General features: G+C 53.6%; 1 protein-coding gene across 1 annotated transcript; it reads right to left on the bottom strand.

Annotated features, from left to right (window-relative positions):
• Positions 1–4,920: 4,920 nt before the first annotated feature.
• EDN3 (endothelin 3) lies at positions 4,921–22,587 on the bottom strand. Its single transcript, XM_028089188.2, has 4 exons — positions 22,536–22,587; positions 21,637–21,925; positions 6,036–6,209; positions 4,921–5,002 (listed from the first exon to the last, which is right to left on the bottom strand). The coding sequence occupies exons 1-4, from the start codon at positions 22,585–22,587 to the stop codon at positions 4,921–4,923; spliced, it is 597 nt and encodes a 198-aa protein (XP_027944989.1).
• Positions 22,588–24,059: the final 1,472 nt, after the last annotated feature.

Genomic DNA, 24,059 nt, shown 5'->3' with positions numbered 1-24,059 from the left:
ATGCAGCATCTCCCTGGGCTTGCGCACTGCGGGTCTGGCTAGGGCCTCCCCTGGACCCTGGCAGCAACTCCTACGCGGTCTCACATCCTGCAGGAAAAAATTTGTTCCAGTGCTACCAGCTCATCAAAGTCACAATTCTCTAAAATGAGTTTCATTAAAATGAGAGGCCCGTGGGTTTTCTCGGATTGGATGTGATCAAACCCACGCAGAATCCTGGGTTTCCCTTTGCTCTTTAGCTGAGCTTCTGTCCACTTCCCTACCCCGGGGGAGTCTCCAATCCTCGATGCAAAAGAAAGCAAGAAAAAGGAGCTGGGAGGGAGGAGGGGAGGGGGAAGAAAATGAAGAAACCCAAGTCTGTTCTGACGCTTCCAACCCCGGAGACGCCCTCGTTGTCCTAAAGGCTTAAAACTATTGCAACGGATGGAGGAGATCAAATCAAATGTGGTCACTGGTGGCTGCTAATTCTCGAGAACGGTAAGCAGCAAAGCAAAATAAAACGACCATCTAAAGGGCTGATAAGGTCAACCGCGGGTTGCTGGCCGTGATTGCCCTGTCCCCGGCTCCTGTCCCAGCACTGCCGTGGCCTGCAGGCCACGGGAGCAAGCTCGGTGGCACTACCAAGGTGAATGGGACAGTGCCAGGGCAAGGAGCCAATTCTCTCCCCAAATTTCTCTCTTCCTGACTGCCTTGAGTTGTTTATCTTCCTCAGATGGTCCCCAAATCCCGCTCCTTCCTTAAAATTCAAGCAGCCCCATGCTCGCCTCCCTCCATAATTGACTTTGGATGGATTCTACTTCCTGGACTGTAACTCCCTCCACGCTCTCCAGAGGTCCATGAAAAGTTGATGTGTAACCATGCATAGAACACCAGTGAGAAAAACCCACAAATCAGAGCAAACTTCTAGATTTTTTTATTATGCATTTGACAGTTAGTATTTTCTGAGTGTTAGCACAATGAATGAATTTCTCTCCAAGATACCTTCTTGCCACAGAGCCAAACAGTGCATATGCGTTTTAAAAATGTGATTAAAGCTCTAAGGAATAGGAGTTTGGATTCAGAACACAATTTAAAATCTACATATATATATATATATATATATATATACACACAGTGGCTTTACTTTTAACAGATCCACACAAAGGAATTGAAGTAAAGAACAGTCTCACAATAAATAATTGCTTCTCTGAACTATACACAGTCGTAGCAAACCAGTTCCTTCTGTTTCCTCATGATAGATACTCACTTTTATACCTATAATAACTTATGAAATACTCACGGAGAACTTAACATTTGGTCAAGGCCAACGCTCTGTCACCCACCACCTTAAATTTCTCTGTATAGTGACCTGGGCATGCGCTGAATGCGGGTTCTCATCTCTCTGCCCAGCCGGGGGCCGGGGGCAGGGGAAGGGGGAGGGGAGGGGGCCTGTCCCCATCAGTGGGCGACGTCGCCGCCACATCACTTTGTAATCTTGGGCCGGCCGTAAAAGCACAGTTGAAACAGATCGTGAACTGCTGGGCATTACAATCCCCAGTGATTGCCAATTATATAGATAAAGCGGAATTTACATAATTTACAAAGAGTTTTGCATTTGTGGCTTATTTTGAAGCCATTCCCCAAAGATCCACATTTATTCATGAAAGCAAATATTCGCCCAAATAGCCCGGAGCTGCAGCTGGGCCACCTTTGCGGTGGCCCTCTGGGGACAAGGCCCGCCGTGCCCTGGCTGGACTATCCGCAAATGACACAGAAAGTCAGGCCCTGATGGAGAACAGACTCTCAGCCGCCTGCCCCGGGTTCAAAGCCCCCAGATACTCATTTACTCCTTTCCTGGTCACAAACATCACAAACAGCATCCTTTTTTCTCTTTTTCTGTCTTTTTTAAGATACATTCTTTTGGTGGGTACCATGCACAGCTGAAAATTTCTGTCTACATCCAGATAAGCTTCGAAGTCCTCAACTCCCATACAGCTACGACCCGCATCCAAAATCGACACCCGGCGCCCTCCGAGCTCCCACCACGTGCCTGCTCCATGTCGGGGCACGAACGTCGTATGCTGCCGCCACCTGCCACATCCGGTACAAGGGTACACGTGTTCACATCTGCAGAGTCAGCTTGGAGCCCACGTATTCTCCAGGAGAAGGCGAAAGCCAGCAAGTGGCTTTCCGACGTGCCCTACCGCTCCAAAAACGATTTCCTGCACAAAACCCGAGCCGTGGGCGTCAGGCTCTGGGGCACATCTGGGATCATTTTACCCATTTGAGAAAGTAGGTCCTTTGAACGGGGGCATTCTTGGGGTAGGGGTGTATTGTTAAGTGAGGACCCTCTGGGTGGGTTTTTCTCCCCCGAGGCAAACTCATTCCTTGTCCTCCGAGAGGTGGGAATGTGAAGCAGGAAGGAGCAGGGACTGAGGGTCCCTGAAACGGGGTGCCACAGGCCTGCTTTGGCAGGGGCTCCTGACACCACAGAGCCTCAGGCAGAATGCGGCGGGAGGGGGTGCTGATGGGCAAGCATTTGATGCTGGAGGCCTAAGGCCTGCTCACTTCATCTGTCCTTGACTTCAGCCTATCTTGGAGAAAGGGGTGAAGGAGAGAAGAGGTCTGTGATGCAGCAGAGTTCTTACTGGCTGAAAAAGCTGACTGCTGCCCGCTCCCTCTCTAGCCCCATTCCCTGCTTTGAACTGAACCTTGTTGCCCTGTGCATCCTGCCAATTTCAGAGCCTGCACCGGCCCGGGAAGGTGTGAATAAATCACACCAGCGGACGTGGCTGCTGGGAGCTGCCCCACAGCCTGGTCACATCTTCGATTATCACAAGCTCAGGACGGTGGCAAGCTTGCACTCTGAGAATGTGAATCTGGAAATTACTAACTTGAGTCTTGCAAGAAAGTAGGGACCGTGGCTTTTAAGAAAAGACTTTTCTTCCCAACTAAAGCTTCCTACAGGAGCTTTACATGAACCGTAAAGACCTGGAAGAACCACCTTTCCAGGCCCCAGGGGGCACCTGAGCTACCTTCCTCATCTTCCGGGCCTTCAACAGAACAGGAACAGCGGCAAGAGCAAAACCAACCTCACACTTTTTCCGTGCAGGCCTCTCTTGCCCTCCTTGAACATACCCAGCACATTCCTATCACAGGACTTTGCACTTACTGTTCCCCTGCCTGAAAGCTCTTCCCGTTCCTCATCCCCCTGGCTCACCCCTTGACTTCCTGCAGGTCCCTAAGCCAATGTCACCTGCTCAGGGACACTACCCTGTCTCCACCCAATCCCAAACTGCAACCACCCCCAGCACTTCCTAACCCAACCCTGCCTTCCTCGTCTCCTTCACACATCTCACTCCTATTTCATGTACAGTGGTCCCCTCTTATCCGCGGTTTCAGTTACCTGCAGTCAGCCACGGCCTGAAAGCAGATGTTCCTGATCCTGACACAGTGTCAGAAGGTCCCTAGTAGCCTCGCGCTGCATCCCAGGCCTGTGTACCCAGCTCACTCATCTCTTCACACAGCATCTTATGTCACCTCCTCACAAGGAGGGGGCAAGTACAGCCCAAGATGTTTTCAGAGAGAGACAGAGAGACCACATTCACATAACTTTTACTACAGGACATTGTTCTGCTTCCTCTAGACTATTATGGGTTATTGCTGTCACTCTCTTCTGTGCCTAATTTATAAATCAAACTTTCCCAGAGATGTGTACCTGGAGGAAAAAACATAGTACACACAAGGCTCAGTGGTGTCCGTGGTTCCAGGCGTCCAGTGAGGGCCCGGGAACGTAGCCCCGCGGATGAGGGGGAGACTGTGTCTGTTTGCTGCCCGCTTCCCCACTATTTAAGTTCCACGGAGACAGACCCTTGCCTCGCTCCCTGCAGACCCCCGCTTCTAGAACAGTGCCCAGCACGTCACAGGTGCACGATGTATCTTTGCTGAATGAATGCATGAGTGGATGAATAAATGATGCAAAGGATGGATGGTTTTAATCACATCCCGCCCTCGCTGAGAGGAGTGTGGGTTTGGGGCAAAAGAGAGAAAAAGGAGAAAAGACCAAAAAGGCAAGGCAGGGACCAGCTGGGGCCTGGCTTGCACTCTCCCGGGGCCTCTCTCTGCCGCCTCACCCGCCCCCTCCTCTCCATTTGTATTAGGGATGCTGACGGATCTCTCTGGATGCCTAGAAGCCACTGCCACCAATTTGGAAAGCCTCCCGTATACTGAGCATGGTTTAATCTTCCCTTGATCAGTGCCTGTAGGAACCCAAGCCACCCGCAGGCTATTATTATGGACATAAATTACCATCCCATTGCAGATGTGTAGGCGAGCCATTAATAACAATTTCTGATTGATAGAATGACAAATAAACCCAGTTTGGCTGCAGGAAACCCTCAGAATCTCTCATACAAAAAAGACAAGCAGGTTAAAAAAAAAAAAGCAAAGTCAATGGGGGACATGGGGGGTATGCTGCCAGGCCAAGCTGCTATAATTCACCTCTGTCCAGAGTCAGCTACTGAAAAAATGATTTTTTTTTTTTTTTTTTGGTAACGACCACATGTTGCTTCCATAAAAAGTGACACCTGGGCCCAGGTAGATGAGCCGGGGGTGCTGGGGTGGGGGAAGGGTTGTCTCTGAGCAGCAGTGGCCAGCTAGCTGTGTCTGGGCCCAGTGAAATCCAGAGCCAGATGTCACTGCTCTAAAGCTACAGGGGATGCAAGGGGTCAACTCCTATGACAGAGACTGGATGGCCAGGGGCAGGGCAACAGCAGTGACAGTCCGCAGCTTCGGCCTGCTCTGTCCCCAGAGACAATCTACCAAAGGCCCGGGCCCCTGCGGATGCAGCACTCCGTGCCTGCTGGGGCCCCCACTGGCTGTCCTCACAAAAGCCACCCTCACATCCTCCATGTCCCCAAGGGTGTGACGCCTGAGGAAGCAGTTTCACCTCCTTGGACGCAGGCCTCCATTGGCACCGCTGGCTGGCTCTTCCTCTTTGTCGGGATTTTGTGCTGTCCTTGAATTCCTGTGGGGAGAGAGCTTATTTAATGACTCAACCTGCATTTCCCTGTGGCTGGTTTTTCAGTGTCAAATTAGGACTTTCTCTTCCTCACCAGTGGGCACATTAGTGCATTCCCCAGGGACCGCATCTTAGGCATGGTTTCCTAAGGTTGAGCACACGGGGGGTGGATTTCTACCAAAGCACAATGTCGGCTCGCTCCTCAGTTATTCATCGGATGTTACAAAACCAAGAAGAAAATGAGGTTAGCACTGGGGTTTTCAACAGAGAATCCTGGGTCCCTGACCAGTAGGGCACCTGCCCATTGAGCGAATGCTAATGTCAATGGCCACCCGGGGTCAAACCTGGGGTCTGCTCATTTATTCAGGTCCACACAGACTCACAAACGTCTTTTTAGCAGCCAGAGTAGGCTACAGGGTCTCAAACTCAAGGGCCCCTGGGGTCCCCAAAGTAAGGTGATGGGTAATGCAGGTGAATGCATGCAGCATTGCTCCCCTGATGTGAGGGGCCCCCACGCGGTTCCAGCCTCTGCCGGCCAGGAGGGGATGTGAAGGCCCCGTGGGACCAGATGGTCCCATTTGCTGTTTTTGAAGAAGCTAAAAATACACATTTGGCAGGGGTGGGTAATTCTTCAATTTTTAAATGTTGGCAACTTATGCAGATTTCGGCAAAGTGCTGGGCAGTCCAAAACTGTGTCTGGAGACCAGACACGGCCGCAGCCACGTTGCGGGTTCCGTTCTGAAAGGCAGCAAGGGGGCTGGACCCACCCTCCTGGAGCCGAGGCGGCACATGTGCTACGCAGAGCCAAGCCCTTCCTGCGCCCCGCCGCGCCTTGCGCGGCGCCCTGCCACGTCACGCCACGCCACGCGTCCCCCGCCCGGCACCACACCCCGCCCCGCCCTGCGCCCCGCCACGCGCCTCCCCCGACGCCACGCCCCGCCCCGCGCCGCCCCACGCCCCGCCCCGCCCCATACCCTGCGTCACACCCCACGCCCACGCAACAGACTCTTCTGGCCTCATTTCCCCAGGGGCGTCCTACCTGCTGACGGCCAGAGTGCGGGCACAGAAGTGCAAACAGGCGCTGTCCTGGCTCTGCACACAAGCGCAGCGCAGTGTCCACTTGGAGGGCTGTGGACTCTGTGGGAAGGGCCCTGTGGACCTCCTGTCCCGGAAGCTTCCTCTGTAGTTGGACAGTCCATAGGGCACGGTCCGTCTGCAAAGGACAAAGCAGCGTCAGGGCTGCGTGTGGAAAAGCACGCCCGGCCTCCCCACTCAGGGGGCAGCCTCGTGGAGCTGGCTGCGGCTGGGAGACCGTGGACGCGGCAAGAGTGATGAGGTGCAGCGACACCTCCAGATCTGGTGTCCACATGCTCCCCCACGCTGAGGGTCTTAGGAAGCCTCTGCAGGCAATCTTTACCCCTGCTTTCCCCAAGCCCCCCAAAAGTGCCCTGGGGCCGAGGGGACAGAGAGGTGGGGAGCAAAGGTCGGCACTCCCCTGGGCGCACCCTCTCACACTTTCAGTGCGCCCCCAGTCGGGAGCCCTTCGAGGGCAGTTCTGGATTGTCCTCCTGTACCCGAGCCCGGCACAAGGACATTCTGGTGGATGCACAGGCTGGTGCCCAGCGCTTGGGGCTGGTCCGCCCTACCAGTAAGAGGCCTGCCCAGCCCCAGCCCAAGGCCGTCCAGCCTCGCCCTGCAGGCCGGATGCCCAATGTCTTCTGTGCCGACGTTGCCTCGCCGTCTGCACTAACGGGAATACACAAATGTAATTACAGACGCATCCTGGCCCCAACACTGCGTCCTCCAAGACACAAACATCAAGAGAACCCCTGGCGCCCTGTAAGGCACAGCCAAGGACAGAACTGGCCTTGGGAAAAAGCTTATGTAAAAAGTCTTATTAAAAAGTCTGAAGCTGTTTACCAATCTCATTTATGGTTGGAGCTGGGAGGAGTGATGGTGTCATTTGGAACAATTAACATTTGTCTGTTTCTTATGCTCATGTGCATCCAAACCATCATTCTCAAGAGAAGGAAGAAGACTACCAGGCGGCACTGTGGTGGAAAAAGTTGAAAGCATAAGCTTAAATCATTAGCACCATTGAACAGGACTGGGGACAAATTGCTAATTACCAGAGGAAACTTCTGTGGCCCAGAGTTACTGTTCCAACAGGGCCTGGTTTTCCAAGATGAACCACCTTGGTTTCTGTGAGCCCCATGGAGTATCATCAATCATCCGCCTCAAAGGGGGGTTCTGACATCCTCTCTGTGTTGTCAAAATAAAATCAAATTGGATTTACTTTAATTTGAAACACACACCATGGAGAATTTCAGGGTGGTGGGGACAGAGTGGGGGGTGGTGGCAACGCTCTGCGACCTGATGCTCCAAACCCACTTTGCCCTGCTGGGCTGGAGGCCAGAGCGAAGGGGCATTGCCACCCTGTTCCCTTTCTCGTGTTCTGCATTGTGGTGGGTTCCTTCCCCATCGGTAGGAGATGGGTTCCTCCCGCTCTCGAGGAAGACCCAGAGTTGAGCAGTCTGTGCCCCCAAAATGGAGAAAGCAAGCAGGGTCCAGTCCTGGTCTGAGCTGAACCAGTGCTAAAACCCCATTTCTTCTCAGGAACGGGGCTGGGGGATTGGGGACAGAACCAATACAGACCCTGTTGTAAGCCAGGACTTGGCTAAAGGTGTGTTTTTCCAGTAACAGGGCCGCATTAGATCTCAAGGTGTCGACATTAAACCCAGTCCCCATTTCTTGGTGAAAATTACACACAGGAATAACCACACTCCCATTTTTCCATCAACAGCAAGACCTGCAATTTTGAAATTGCTGTCAGGTGATTTGTGCATTTGCGTGCGCAGAGCCAGTCGACTTCAGTGAAAACACTCCAGAGTGTTTTAAGTAAGGAAATGAGGCAAGAGGCAAGGAGGTATTTGTTAATGGAGAAATGTGAAGGCTTTCTCAGCAGCCAAATGCAAAGAGCTCATATGTAAATGAGCCCTTGCAATTTTCAGAGAGTGTTTACAGAGACACAGCCCCATTCTCTTTCCCAAAGGCAGGATGAGAAACCCCTGCTCTAAGCCCTGGGGTTCCAAGCGTGCTCTTAGGAGGCTGACCTCCTGGAGGGGGTTGGGGAGGACGGAAGCTGAGCAACTGGAGGGTTTAGAAGGCGGCCCAGGCCACAGAAGAGTCAAGCTCTAACAAGGCTCCAGTTCCACAGATCGACAGTGTGGGGGTTTTAAGTCAATCTGATAAGTTCTTAAATAAGACAGTTCTATCCTTCTACCTGAACAAATATGGCTTCAAAACACCTTGGAAGTCCGGGCTTGAATTTAGAATCCTGGGGCTCCTTGGAGTTCGGTGTTGGAATGTGGCCGCCCAAAGAGGTTCAGCACCCTCTCTTCCATCCCACTCTGCCCTACACCAAGGGGGACTCATCCACCCCTTGGCCACCCTGTGGACTTTGGGAGATGTGCCTGGAGCCCTGTTCTGTCCCTTGGTGTCAGGCTCTGGGAGACACCTACCTGCACAGGCCCTGGGAGTGGGCTCGGGGACATTTGGGTAAAGGATTCCAGGATCCTGAACACCGGGAACTCAGTCTAGAAGGGATACACTATTAATGCAATGGAGTGGGAGACATGGCCAGAGGAGGGTCAGAGGCAGCCCTCGAACCCACAGGGCCCAGGGCAGGGGACTTCATTGTCTAGGTTTAAATATGGATCACCGCTCAAGAGTAGAAGGCTGGTCTTCATCTTTTGTACCTGCCATGGACCCAGCATGAAATTGAGCAAAGGAAGGCTGTTGACTGAGGAACTGGTAGTAATTGTGAGATAATCTGGTCTGGTAAGACTGGATTCTTTCCAACCTGAGAAGTTCAATAACCACAAGATTCATTACAAAGAATCTCCAACATCTGCCAAGCATCCCATATATATGTATGTATGTATATGTCTCTAGCATTATTCTAAGTGTGATGGAGAGATTGGGAGGTCTTCAGGAGTTCATGTACTACTGGGGTATGAAACCAGGTAAAGGAAACATTACAAGCCAATATATACAGGTGCGAGGTGCAGAGAGCCCAGAGAAAGGTTGCCGGTGATTCCACTATTACATTGTAAAGCCCTTACATGAACGCTCCACACTCTGGACAGCTTCCTGATCTAGGAAAGGGCTGTTGGCCAGACAGACTGGATGTAAAATAGTTAGCAAAGGGCTAGCAGTAAATTAATGATAGCTCTCATTGTTGCCTATTTGGTCAGGGAATTTAAGGGAGTTGTTATCAGGCAGAAAATTGCCACCTACCCGGCCTGCGTCTGAGATGCATGACCAAGAAATAAAAGAGTCAGAGTACCATGCTCTGCCGAATTTCCTTCTGGCTGCTCTGTCTGCACGGCCCATCTAAGAAGCACTTGGACTTCATTTGTCTTGGTGCCCTTTCTCACGTGTTAATGTTTCCCCAACAGTGAACTGGAAGGACCTAACAGTGGAACAATGACAACGAAGTCAAATCGGCTGAGAACCTTTGACCCGCATGCTCTCCGACCAACTGGTGTAGCTACTGTTGAACAGTAGGGCTTGGGGAACGCGATTCTTGGTAAAAAGTAGGCAGCTCTTGCATCTGTTCATGTTTCAGTTATAACACAGAGCTCCATACAAAAGAGAAGCAGATGAGAAGATCAATCCAAATGCTCTTAGACAAAACAAAACAGCCTTCCAGCATACCTTCATATGTGACGTCTAGCGCTGTGTGTCTCTGTGTAATAAATTGTCCCTCAGCCTACGTACATTCATTATTGATCAGAGATGGAGATGCCAGAGTCTTATTTATCACAGTGTTCCTTATTTACCGCTTTTCCCAAATGTCATATATAAATGTTATTAAATATTAAACTTCCAGATTCCCCGTATTCATTCTTCATCTGCATATCACACTGAAAGCACTTGATTTCTCTCTGCAAGAAGTTTTTAAATAAGGAAAGTTGGCTTTTTTTTTTAAGATTTTGTTTTTAAGTTCGGTGTTGCCTGTTCAATAATGAATTAATTACCCCATCTTCCTGACCAGGAAACTGGCTTCTACACCTGAAGTTTAGAGGAGAGATACAGACATTCACCAAGGCCAGTCAGAAGCAGCAAAAAGAGCCTCACTAGTCAAATTCTCATTTCTCCGGAGAGTTTATCAAACTGTCATTGAAAAACCCAGTTTTTACCCCCCCACCCCACCCCACCCCATGGAGAGGCGTGCAGTAAATCTCTGCCGAGGGCTTTTCAATGTGCAGGCGCTGGACTGGACTCTGGGGGAACATCCATGAACAAGAAAGGCAAGTGGGCCTCCACACACACAGTTTTAAGCTCCTACAGGGGTTAGCCAATTAGCATTTTATGGGTTTCATCCAACCAGCAGAGGGTTGTTTTTTTTTTTTAATTTGAAAATTTCACATGAATATCCCAACTCGCAGCTTCTCCTGAGTAAATGGGAGCGACGCTCACACCAACCCCGCTCTCCAACATGGCAACGATAGTCTGGAGCTGAGTGCCAAAGTCAGAGATGGGGCACGAATGCTCCATTTTGCCCCCGCCCCTGCCGCGCCCGATGTGTCTACACCTTTCCTTCTTTGCTCACTTTTGTCACCTGCCAGGCCATCATGGGGCATCTGCATTTACCCCCGTCTGGTGTGCTGTCCCATAGAGCAGAGCCAGAGAGGTCATACGGCGGAGTGACAAAATCAGTGCTTGATACTATTTTTACATACAGTTGCCAACATATAGTTGTTCGCAACTTAAAAAGCCCACGTTTGGGCTGAGCGCCTCCTCAACAAATAGATGGTTTTCACTTCAGCTGGAACGTCGACTTGACGACCTGCTTCCTTCGTTCACACTCCTCCTTCTGAAACAGGAAAAGCAAAGGCAGTATCGCCCGAGGGCCCAGGAGCCGTCCAGTACTGACTGTCCCCGTGGCGGAGGGGGACAGAAAGGACTGTCCCGCTGCCGGACAGGCACCCGCGGCCATCAGCTCCCCTGAGAAACAACTTCTCAGGCCCAGCACGCTTTCCGGCGACAGCTCCACTTCAGACTTTATTAAGCCCCCTCTGCAGCAGGCATCGCTGACCAGCTCTCCCAAGCAGAGCAACATCCTCTTGGGAGAGGAAGAAAGTGGGGTTCACCTTCATTCACTGCCTCTGTCCCCTGAACCGGAAAGAAGCATCAGGGGAGAGCTCTGTTCCGACAAGGAGGAGGGGTCTCTCACCACAGGACGCATGTGTCACTACAGGACTCACTCCCACAAGCACCCAGTGCACCTGCTAAGCACAAAGGTAAGGAGGCAGAAGGCACCAGCTTAGAGACAGGAGCACCCCGCTCAAAGGACCTGAAAGCCCGGAACTCTCTAGAGCCCGAGGCCAACGTTGGTTGCTTTCGTCTCCCCGAATCCAAGCGCTTCTCTTTCCTCCAGGAATGATCCCTCCCCTCCATCAATGTGCCTCACCTGCCCCTGTCTAAGGACTCACCAGGTGACCCCCATTGGGCAAGTGAGACCCTGTCTCTCCCAAGACGACTGAGTGAGGCAACTCAACATCCGGAAATACTCTGGAGCTGCTCTTTGCCCGGTGGCCCCACCCTGCCTTGTCCATCTGTTGTGCCCCCGGGCCCCCAGTCCCCAAACCTCTCCCGCTGCTGGAGCTGCTGCTTCCCCTCAGTCCGCGCCCTCCCCCTAAACAGCTCTGACGCCATGTTAGCTAGACTAGGTTTTCTGTGGCTTGTGACCAGTGATGGCTAGCTGCTCTGGAACTCACTCTCATGAGACCGAAGTGACCGTGATTTCTCGGATTTAATAGGAAGACCCCGAGCGTCTCCAGCTGCTGGGGACAAGCGGAGATTTTCTTCATTGCAACAAAACACAAAAGGGTGGGTTCAGAATCAGGACAAAACCCAGCAAACGAAGCTGGCTGGAGTCCTTTCTTCCCAGGTGTGCCCCCTGTGAAATGTTTGCTTTGGATCATACTGTCCTTTGGGCAGGTGAAAGCAAGCACACCACACACTCCCCTCCGTTTCAAGATGCTCAGAGCCCAGCCCCAGACTCGGCTGACCACCCCGGAAGTCTTACCCTCCTGCGAACTATCTCTTGTCCACTTATCAAATGCTTGTGCAAGTCTGCCGTGGGCCAGGCCTCGTGCCAGACAACCCACAGGGGGCCCTTGCAGCCTCCAGGAAAGAAAACAGGCCAGGAAATACAGCTCCTCAGTGACCTTGTTATACAAGCGGAAAATACACACATGCTTTCTGGTTCTAAGGACGACTCCACAAACCCTATGCTCACAAACAATGTAAAGTGAACTGGCAATTTGTAGCTTTGCTTCCACGGCAGAAAATCCTTGCGTCTTAAAGTTGGAAGACCCCAAGGCAGAGATTGCTCACCCCACCACCCGCCCACGTGGGAAGTCCTCCTCCCACAGCCTCCCAAAATAGCCAGTGATCCTACAGTATTTGGAAACATCAAAGGTGAGCAATGGGCTGTGTGTTGGTGGTTAACTTTTTTTTTTTAGGACACTCCCCTACCAAAGAGAAAAAAATATACAAAAGTTTGATTTATCCAGGGCTTGGCTATTTGGGAATATTATCAGAATCATAGGTACATTCAGAGTCTGTTGAGCACTGACCCCCACCAATCCGGGCCAATAATGAGGGTCAATTCTGCATCTCTGCTGCGAGTGCGGCTTGCTTCTTGTGCCCTGGGGTCGGCAACCCTGGACCTTTCCAACCGGAACCACCGATCCTTTCTCCTTTGTTCACTTCCGTACCCAGGGCAGCTGATGTAGTGTCTGGCTCAGAGTGCTGCCCAGGAACCCCTCAGTATCTCAGCAATAAATACATGTTGAATGAATGAGGGAAGGAAGGAGTGACGTCTGAGTTTAGCCATTACTTCTGGCCCACACCCCATCTCCCATATGTATTGATTCTTGGCTGCTTTCTTGGACTTCTACTGTTGTCCTCAACTGGCCCATCTCAGAGGATTTTTCCTGAAGAGAAGATGTCTCGAGATGGAAGGGAAAGAACTAGGAGCTCCTGGTGGCCACACCCGTGGCATGAGGGAGAAACCAGTTTGCACAAATGCCTGAGGCCCCAGAGGTGACACAAGCTTCACTAGGCGGACCCAGGTTTCTGGTCCAAATGGAAGACTAGCTCAGTGAGAGTCCCCAGGGAGCACCTGCCCTCTGGGCCTGAGAGAGGAAAGGGCCGGCTGGGTCTCTGGAAATGTTGTCCAGCTCCACATTCCACCTTGAGATTCTCAAACACCCGCGTCCCCCAGCTTCCAAACCACACGGCTGCTGGAGCAGGCGCGACCCTTCACTCCAGCAATAAAACCACAGCGAAATGTGGGGTCACTGCCCCCCAAGCCCAGAGGCTCCGGGGCTCACCACCTGTACTTGCAACACTTCAGCCTATACTGTTGTGTCCTATCACCATATAAACAAGCTTACAAATAACACCAAAGCCACAGACTTTTTCACGCCACCAGCTCCCTCCCGAACACGGGCATGTCCCTCCCAAACACAGGCACTCAAGGAGGTTTGGAGGCATGAGGGGTCAAAGGAAAGGGGAACAGAAAACTGCTCCGTGCTTGTGTTGTGGTGTGAGATCTCCAAGAGTTACGGCTCAAAAAAGTTGGGGAAACAAACTCCAACACTATGTGGGGAATGAAACCGACTACGGAATCCTACAGATTAGCTGGTTTCCCCTCCATCTGGTGCGGCCCCAGTGCGTGCACGGGAGAAAGGCTACAGTTTCCCTCCCCAGGCCCCCAGTGACCCTAACGGATTCCAGGTTGAATGTAGGCAATTCCACGTCTGTCTGGCACGGCCTCATTAGAAGTTTATGCAAAGCTGCAGACAGATGTGGCTCAAAATAGTTCCCAGCAGTGGAAAGAGTGACCATAAAAGAAGGAGCAGGTACTTTTTTTAAGGATGGGGGACAGGGGGATTTGCAGAGGGATAAAAAAAGAAAATACAGACACCATCCTGCATCCTCTAAATAATCCACAGTAGGCAAGAGAAGACACTCTTGGTAATTGTCAGGAGATTTCACCGTAAGGATGAAAAAAGACACACTCACCAGGGCAACTCTAACAAAGCCTCCTTCTCCTCTGAATCTAGCTGTTTGCGTCCTTGGGTCGGGTCCTTGTGGTAGCTCTGAGGCACTGATCACTCACCTCAAACCAGGAATACCCGAAGCCCTGTCAAGATACAGTCTTTACCCCCACAAGAGAACCCGGTGTTGGGATCTGGGCGAGGGGAGGGAGGCAAGGCGGGCATGCACAGTGTGGGATCCTGCCTTTATTACAGATGTTGATGTTTTGCTGATGATGAATTTTCTGCTTTAATTTTTTTAAAAAATTGCATTAACACTCATTTATCTTGACGACAGACTCTTGGGCAGATCCCCAAAGATGGTACCTGGGGGAGTGTGTTACTGGCCTCACCCCAGCCTCAACCCTGCAAAGAAACCCATGGACAACAGTCTGGGAAAGGTACATACACCTCTGCTTTCTCGCTGACCTGCTTCTGACTTTGGGCAGAACTTTCACGCTCCGCAAGTCACAGGTGGAACTGTCCCCACTCTGGGCCATTCGTGCCACTGTCACGTTAGCCTCCGTGCCTCCCGTGGACTCCTGAAATGAACCTGTTTCATTCTTTAAAGTTACGGGGGCCAGGCCACAGGGCTCCTTGGCCACCCTGTTCTAGAGTTACTGTGTCTCGAGGGGCGCCTGGGTGGCTCAGCCATTAAGCGTCTGCCTTCGGCTCAGGTCATAATCCCGGGGTCCTGGGATCAAGCCCCGCGTCGGGCTCCCTGCTCGGCGGGAAGCCTGCTTCTCCCTCTCCCACTCCCCCTGCTTGTCTGCTTGTGTTCCCTCTCTCACTGTCTCTCTCTGTCAAATAAATAAATAAAATCTAAAAAAAAAAAAAAAAAAAGTTACTATGTCTCGAGGCGTCCTGCTCAAGTCAGCCCTGAGCAGGCCGTCAAAGAAGGGAAGGTCTGTGCCTCCCAGCCTTCAGACACGTTCTCCAAAAGCTCTGGGCTCCCCCAGGCTCTGAGCTGGCGCAGCTGAGAAGGGCAACTGGATATTCCATCCTGCTGTCAGTCTGTTCGAGCAACACTTGCTGGGAACGTGGGAGTTTCGACGCACCCCAAACTCTGTCCCCACAAGCAGCTCTTCCTTCGCGGTCAGAGGGGTTCCTATCCCAAGTAGGGGAAAGTGTGTGCGTGTCCCGTTTGAAGGAACGGTTTCCATCGGAAACATGACACAGAATGAGAGCAGGTTGCCTCTCAGGCCGGAGGCTGAGCAGCGCTTTCGCGGGCCTCCTGGAGATGTGAAAGGTGCGCGGAGGTGCTGTGGGTCTCCGCCGGCCGGGGCGCTGGAGCAGAGAGCGGGCTGGACCCCAGTACCGCCGTGGGGCCTCCTGGAGGAAAACGCTGTTTGCTCCCAGCTTCCTTTGTTTTAAATTCTTGCAGGAATAAACCACACCAGAGATGTCAGAGCCTTTCACCTGCCTTCAGATTTAAGGCCAAGTTCCCAGCTGTGAGGTCCCTTTCATCTAGCAGAAACCCAAATTCTCCCCCCAGGGTCACACCGGGTCAAGCCCTTCGTTCCAAGCCTTCTTGCTACAAAGCAAAGTGCCCCTCGCGGCAAGTCACTCTCTCTCATCATGGGGACCGGCTGCGTTTCGGCCCGCCCCGTCTCGGCTCCTACACACCCCTGGCCTCCTCACCCCCACCCCGGGGTACAGAAGGGGGCTCTCGGTCCCCATGACCCCTATAGTGGGGTCGCCTGGTGTGTGCTGCCCTCTCCAACAAACTGAAATTTAGCCCCAAGGCCCTCGACTTTTAAAGACCTATCTTGCCATGAAGTGTCTTCGGAGATACGCTACCTGAACTCAAAACCGGGATCTAAACATTTACCAGATTTCAAAGGACACAGAAATGGTTACGCGGGGAGACAAACTCACAAAAGTCGAGCAAAAGAGTCATCGGTCAGAACCCCGCGTCCAAACTCACATCCAGTCTGGCCAACGGCAGCTTCTCTCATGGGTCCTTCTCACAAGCGTACCACGAATGATTTCTGCAAACCAGTGTGCAGAGTGTCTCCTCCAGGCCCCGGGACAGGGTCCTTTGCCCACAAACCCCAAGGCTCAGTGTTCACTCGGGGGAGCACAGGAGAACGCAGACAGCCCCCTCACCAGGCTTTCACCAGGAAGCGCCAAACAAACAGGGTCTAAACTGATCATTCAAAATATCCTGAAAGGCCAGGGCCCCCCAGTCGCTGCCCACACCGCCCCACTAACGGAGGGAGCCCCAGGCCAGTGCCCACAGAGAACACCAAGCCCCAAACATTCCAATGATTTACCAAGGGGAGAGGTAAGCAATAGAAAACAGGAGCGGCAGAAAGGGCAGGACCAAATCTCATCAAGCCTGGACCAACCTTTGGCCCTCGTGTCCTTATCAATCTACTTATCAGCCGCAGAGGCAACCGGGCACACCTTTAACCCCCCCCCCCCCCCCCCCCCCGCTCTGGTCTGTACACCTTATGCCAATGGAATGCTGAAAGACCGTCTACCGAACTTGCTCAGTGCTACTCCAGGAGCCGGGGCGCTATCTGGGGTGGATGGTCCTAGGAGGTGACCTCAGCAGTCCTGGAGAAAGCACTTCCTACTCGCTGGCACTCCCCAACCACAGAATGCACAGAATGGGGGATGGCAGGCGCCCCCAACCACAGAATGGAGGAGATGGTGGGCAGGCCAGGCCCTGGCCCAGGGGGGTTTACACAGTCCTGAAGCCGCGCAGTTATCCCGATGGTCACGTCTTCGCGATACCGAGCGTTCGCCAGACTCCATGTTCCCTCTCCCTTCTGATGTCATCCTCACACATCTTCAGTGAGCAGCCTGAGCAGCTGCATCTCCCGCAACAGTGCTCCCAGTCCTGACCCATGGGCTAGGGGCAGGGTCACACCCCGGGGGGCACAGCTGGCCTCATATCAGCTGGAGACAGGGGGTTCCGGATCCATCCATTTCACTGGAACGTTCTAACATTTGGGATGCCCCTTCTTGGAAATGTGAACATGACTTTCTTGAACAACACAGGGGCAAAGATGAATCTGTGGCATTGTTGCCTTTTTGTGGCAAAACATATTAAAATACAAATTTCGATGTTTTTTTAGTTACCATTATTATTACTGGGTTTTTTTGTTTTTTTGGGTTTTTTTACTCTACTTCTTTGGGGAGGAAAAGAACCCAAAACAAATGTCATTCTTGCTGGACTGAGTCCGAGAGGCATGCTCTGAAGCAGCTGGGGTGGCAGGCAGGTCGGTCATCTTGTGAGGTCACTGTCCCAGAGTTAGCCTGACACTGACACCTCACCCCAGGGGTGCTGAGAGAGGGGGGCTGCACACCCAAGCCACTCAGCTTGTCAGCTAGGACATGGAGCGGAGCACTGGGGTCTGGGGCCTTCCCCTGAGTAGGCGTTGGAGAGCCCAGAGTTTCCACCACCGCTGAGACTGCAAACATCCCCACCACTCTTCTCATAAATACATTCCTCCTGGTCAGCTCACATGGCTCCAAGTTTTGTGTGGAAAACACGGTCCCCATCACAGCCTCTCCCTCATTCTGGGCTTGGAGGGATTAGCAGATGGCATGTTCTCTCAGTTCTTGGGAACAGAGTGGGAGGAACACAGAGAAGCTCCTTACTGGGTGAACTGCAGCTCCGTCGGTCACTTGACGACTGGCTCACTCTTCCACCAAGTGTATGGTGGCCAGAACAGAGGGATTAATTTTATATGTCAACTTAGCTGGGCTACCACAGCCAGATGTTTGGTGCAATGCCAGTCTAGATGTTGCCGAGAAGGTATTTTTTTAGGTGGGATTGAGATTTAAATCAGTAGACTTTGAGTAAAGCAGATTACTTTTCACGGCGTGGGTGGGCCTTGTCTAATCAGTCAAAGGCTTTGGTGGAAAAACCTGAGGCACCTGAAGAGGAAGGAATTCTGCCTGCAGAGTTGAGGCCGCAACATCACCTGCTGTGTGCATACGTATGTGTGTATATTTACACAGATGCGTCTGCACACACGCATGCACACACACACACACGTCCTGTGAGTTCTGTCTCTCCAGAGACCCTGATGAATACAATCTCCTGCTGTGACTCCCGGTTTTCAAGGACTCGTGGAGAACAGCCCCAGGTGTACAAGCATGTAAGCACATGGACTACTTGTGCACGACCTCTCCCTTGTCATCTTATTCTTGGCAAACTTTTCATGATCATAAGATGGGATGTGTTTTTTCTCTGATTTGGAGTTTTGTTTTTGTTTTTGTTGGCAATGGGGGGACCACTAGGGGGAGGGGTGGGAGCTCCTTAACGTGGCCAGAGAAAGTCATGAAAACCATACTGTGCCACGGACCGTCTGTGGCCTCAGCCGCCTCCACAGGCCCAGGATACATTTGGTTCCCCTTTGGGACCACAGACTTCGTGGAGGCTACAGTGGAAGTTATGCGCAACACCTCTGAAAAAACCCACATTCCCACACGTGTCTGCTGGGGCCTCTGGAGAACATCCAGTTGTCCTGGAACAAGAAGCCTCGTTTCTGGGAGAAAGCATTGCAGACCACAGCCTCTGTGAGAGTGAAGACAAGGAAGAATCTTCAGGCAGCAGGACCTCACTGAAAGCCAAGCAGTGTTACTGAACGTCTAGTACACACTGGGTGCCGGCTGAGTGTGCTGAGCAAGCTCAGGTCTGGAAGAAGGAAGCATGTGGAGGGATGTGGGAGAGCCAGAGATCCTCAGCTCTTACACCCAGAAGATACTTCGGGACTACCCGGTCTCTCGGGCCCTCACCAGCCCTGACTTTGCACATAAGATGCACAAAGGGTCTCAGCAGTACCTTGTGCACCCCACCTGTAGTTTTCAGGTCCTTACACACAGCGTGAGTGAGCACACTCCCTGCAACCCTGCAGATGTCCTCCCGAGGTGGACTAGGACTGTGGGGTCTATCTTCATGTGACAGGATGGGCAGTAGGAAGAAAGACACCAAGAGCTGAAAAATCACCCAAAGTCAAGCCTCTCGATGTAGGCATGAGCCTCAAGAGCCCTACGGTTCCCAGCACAGCCAGCGGCAGAGCCTGGATGCACATCACATGCTGGAGAAGTTTCCACAGACCAGGAGGGTCTGCAACAGGAGGTGGGTACGGGAACGGACAGGAACCTGGAAAGACCTCATTACTCTCCACTGTTGTCCCGTTAGCTCAGTTCGGCCATTTTTCATTCTTCCATTTCTCCAAAGGCCCACATTCCCTGTCCCTAGAGCCCATTTTCTCACATTGCAATCTTGTCCAAGATGTTTAAAGACAGCAAATGGACTGGACCTTCCTTTGGAAGGAAGGAAAGAAAGGAATGGAGAGAGGCAAGCACGGGGGGTAAGGGGGAAGAAGAAAAGAGGAAGAGCATCTGGAAAAATCTTCCTTAGGAAAACTATTTTGCTTGTCTAACTTCAAAATGCTCGTCTGGCTGTTGTCATTTTTGTTGTACGCAGAACTCTCAACACCATATTTAATCCTTCTTTCCTAGTGTTTAAAATGAATCAGGGTCAGAAAAGAGAAGAGGTCAATCAAACTGTGAGGGGGGATGTCAGCAAGTTGGCTGCCCTGGAAGAAGTCAAAGGTCCATGGCTTCATACACGACAACTCAGAATTACGAGCCAGGGCTTCAAACAGATCAGAGGGTGTTTGCGGAGCCTCCTGGGCGAATTTCAAGCAATCAATCCTCCAGCCAGTGCTAGGAGCCTGGCAACAAGCAGAGAATGGAGGTAGTCTCCAAACCCTCTCCTTCTCTCCTCTGCCCCAGGCCCCCTGTCCCTAATGCGGTTGGCTTTCCTTTCTTCTTCTATATTCACAGCTTGGGACTCAATCCTGTGCTGACTGCCCTGCGTCCTCAATTCTGTGAAGATACTTTGGTCAGATCACGATGCCAGGAGGGTAGGAATCAGAAAAGACAAGTGTCAGGGTGATGGGGGCTGCGAGAAGAGGTGACCCTGATCGTTGTCTGAGAAGAGAAGGCAATCAATGGCAGCCCCGGCCCGGAGCCCCTCTCCCACCACACAGCACTTTCTTCTTCCCCACGAAGATGAGGCTGCGTCCTCCCTGCATGGGCTGACTGTGTGTACCGGAGCCTGATCAGACACAGCCTGGCAAGCAAATTCTGCCATCTGGATCAGCTACATAATGTATGGGGCCCAGGAAAAAATGCAAACGTGGAGCGTCTGGTTCAAAAAGTGTTAAGAATTTCAAGACAGTGTTAAACAGAGCGTGGGTCCTTCTGAGCCTGGAACCCTGAGCATGAGTCAAGGTGGTTTAGTGAAGCCAGCCCTGCCTGCCATCTGGCATAATGGGGTCACTTTCCAGACCTATCCCAGACGTGCTTAGGGATCCTGTCACCTGGTTTGAAAGCTACTCGGCCCCTCATTCTGCAGGTGCTCACAAAACAAGGTGGGTAAGTGAGCCCATCCAAGCTGTCACCCAGTGTGCTCAGAGGTTTGAGGGTGAAGGAAGCCATACGGGGGGCTGAATCAAGGTGGCTCCAAACATAGCAGCCAAGTTGCCTTTCCCAGAGAAAGGTTCCCATTCACTACCAGCTCTACCTAAGAACCCCTAGTAGGGCACCAGCAGGAGTCCACGAGGTCCCAAGAACACCCCAGGAATGGAACATGGAATCATCGGGTCCAAGTCCCAGATTTTAGAGCTTGGGGTGTCCAAGCCTAGAAGGCATGTAACCAGGGCAAGGTCAAGCCCTCTTTACAGTTGGTAAGGTGATTAAAGTTGATGTGTCTGCAGAGGGAGGTTGAGATAGAGTAAGTGAATGGGAGACACCGTCACATCCTCCCCCAGCAGAGCACCCTGTACCCCACGGCCTTGGAAGAAGGTTGACTTTACAGCAAGGCCGACCCCAGGACTCCTCGTGGCCCTGGCCTCAATCCTACAGTAAGTGTTCTTAGGGGCTGCAAGGGAGGAGGAGAGGCCGTCTGTGGCAGGAGCTGACAGTGGGTGCCACTGTGGGTGACGGGGCTCAGCCTGTGGCAGGACCAGTTGGCACTCCAGCCCCGGGAGGAAAGGAACCTGGTACCCGTGGAATTTCACTGTTCCTGGGAAGGTTCTACCAGGCCCTGCCAAGCCCACCCCTGTGCTCTCTGGAGAGCAGGCTGCTGTCAAGGAATTTGAAACTCCTTGGAGCGAGGCAGGGTCGGGAGGGGGCCCACTCAGCCCCTGGGGCAGGAGATAACTTTCCTCCATGGAAGAAGGACTTCTCAGGTAACTAATCCCTCTGCCAGCTCATTTCTCTCAGTGGGAGGGCTCCCCCTTCCACTGGATCAGAAACTGAGATTGGGTTTCTCCCAGGCCAGGCCCTCAGAGGGGATGGGAGTCACAGCCCTGACCCGCAGACCAGGCCTGAGATGGCAGGAGGCCCCAGCAAGAGCCCGAGGCTGTGCCAGGGTGGGCTCGGGCGGGCTCTGGGCTGACCCAGCAGGGATGGGATGGATGAGGCCCTCCAGGAGTGAAGATGTAGGCCAGCCCTCCCAATCACTTCCCACCGCCCAGGACTGGGCTGACTCACTCAGGAGTGTTGATCCAGATGATGTCCAGGTGACAATAGTAGACACACTCCTTGTCCTTGTAGGTGAAGCACGTACAGCGCCTCGCACGGCGGTGCACAGGACCCCCCTTGGACGCCTGCTCCCCAAACCGACCTGGTTCCTGCTCCTGCCCAAGGCGTCTGGGACTCGGACCCTGCACTGCGGTAGTGGCCACAGTCTCCTCGATGTCCCCCTCAGATCTGGCTGCAGGGGGGGCCCCGGGCACGCCGCTCCTGCCAGCGTCCCCAGGCTGGGGGCGAGGCACCAATCCTGCAGGAGGCAGATTGAGGAGCTCCTGAGCTCCTGAGTGTGCAGATCCCCCCGCCCCAGACACACACACCTATCATTCCCCAAAAACCTGGGGGAAGGGGACAACCAAAATTTCTGCAAAGTTTGCAAGCTAGTTGCACTTTCTGTAAAGTCTCCAAACTCTGCCATACATTCTGAAAAGTTTGCAAAGCTATGTGCACAGTTTCTGAAAAGATTACAAGTAATGTGCATACTTGGTGAAAAGCTTGCAAGCTATTTTCCCTTTCTGCAAAGTCTGCAAGGTATTTGCACCCGTTGAGAGCTTTGCAATCATTTTTGCACAGTTTCTGAATAGTCTGCAAACTTTTTGAAAAGTTCCCAACTTCATGAAAAATTCACCAAGTCCACCGGGCCAGCCGAACCTCTGGCTCGCCGGTGGGCTGCAACCTCCAGAGCCCCCGGGGTAGCTGGCTCTCGGCTTCGGCCCCCCGGCCCACTCCCAGGCGCCTCCAGGGTTGGCGAGCCCAGGCCAGAGGTTGCTCCCCACAATGCACCCTTCCCCGCGCCCCCCATCCCAGGGTCCTTTTGTGTGCGCTGGCGCCCGGAGTGGCGCGCCGCCCCGCCCGCTTACCTGCGGCGGAGGTCACTGTGAGCCCGAAGAGCAGCCAAAGCCCCGGCTCCATGAACCCCGATCGGGCGCCGGGGCACCGGGCCAGAAGCACGGACGCCTGTGGCCGAGAAAGGGCGCTGGGCCGGGCACGGCGGCCTCGCCCTCCAGCTGCGGGGTCTGAGGCCGGCGCTCGCTCGCTGCGTCCCGGGCCCCGGCCAGGAGTTGGCGACGGCGGTCACACACTTGAGAGCGCGCTGCCCATCCCTGCGCAGGGCCGGCTGTGGGCTCGGGCTTTTCTGGCGCCCGCACCACCCCCTCGCCTCCCCGCCCCCCGGAGGGGCTGGGGCCGCCGCGCGGGGCCTTTGAACCCGGGCCGCGCCGGGGGTCGCCTCCCAGCGCTGGGAGGGTGGGGGGGAGCGGGGCGGCAGCTCAGCGGCCCGGGGCGCACCCCGCCGGCCAGGGGCGGGGGCGGCGGGAGGCGGGGGGTGCGGTGCGGTGGGGGGACAGCTGCCGGAAGGCCACGCGCGCGCACACTTACACACATACACACATGTGCACACGCACACGCGCGCTCACACTCACAGCCCGCCGCCTTGCTGCCCCGGGACCTGCAGCTCCCACCCCAGAGCAATGCGAGCGATAAAAGGCTGCTGGAGGAAGCTGTTTCTTTTTATCTCAGGGGCTATGGGAAAGCAGCATTTCTCAATGTTCACCTAATGACACCTTACCCTTGCACACATGGTCCTGCCAAGGTCCTGGGTGTACTTTACACTCGTGACTCACGGGCACGGGCCGCGGCTCCCTGCCTCTCCCCGGAGCTCAGAGCCAGCGGGTGTGGGCAGTGGCAGGGGGGCAAAGTCAACCCAGAAGCACGTTAGCGGTCTGGGCTACCCCGACTTGCTGCCAGCCCACTGCACAGGGGGAGACTGGAGTGGGAGGCCTCCTGGCATCCCCTCTGCGACATTCTGGGTGGTCCAGGTGCAATGCGTGGAGGACTCTCCCCGCTCACCTGAGTCTTGTCTTCTGCCCTGAGCTGCACAGAAGACAAGGGTTGCCTTATTTTGTTGTTACCAAGACCGTGTGCGCTGGGCACGGTGCCTGGGCTCACAGGACGCACGCCGGACAGATTTGTGATGAGCGGATGAATGAATGAAGGATTTGGCCCTGGGCTGCTGACCTCTGAGAAGCCCGGCAGACCCCCAGAGGCCCTCCCTCACCAGAGGCCTCTGACCAGAGGGACAGACAAATACACAGAGGTGGGCCCCGGATGGCACTGGGCGGTCCCCGCAGGGCCAGCTGCTGAGCCCGTCAGCCTGTGCTGGATAGGGAACCTCGGGCACCGCCAAGTCGTGGGGCGATAGACAGGCCTGAGGCCCTGGAGTTGCTCCGGTCTCAGGGCACTTGAGGCCGACTTCACACACGTTCCCCAAATCCTTTGACGCTCCTCCCGTAGACTCCTCCAAGAGAAGGCGGCAGATGTCATAAAGAGGCCACAGCCTCCACCTGGCCCCCTCGGCGGGACGCTGGTCCTCTGAGCACAGCGGC

Source organism: Eumetopias jubatus, unplaced genomic scaffold (assembly GCF_037043125.1).
Source record: "Eumetopias jubatus isolate StellerSeaLion01/CBP00866 unplaced genomic scaffold, mEumJub1_p1.0 scaffold_9, whole genome shotgun sequence".
NCBI classification, from domain to species: Eukaryota; Metazoa; Chordata; class Mammalia; order Carnivora; family Otariidae; genus Eumetopias; species Eumetopias jubatus.
Note: the sequence above shows the minus strand (reverse complement) of the source record. Positions and strands in the feature narration are given on the sequence as shown.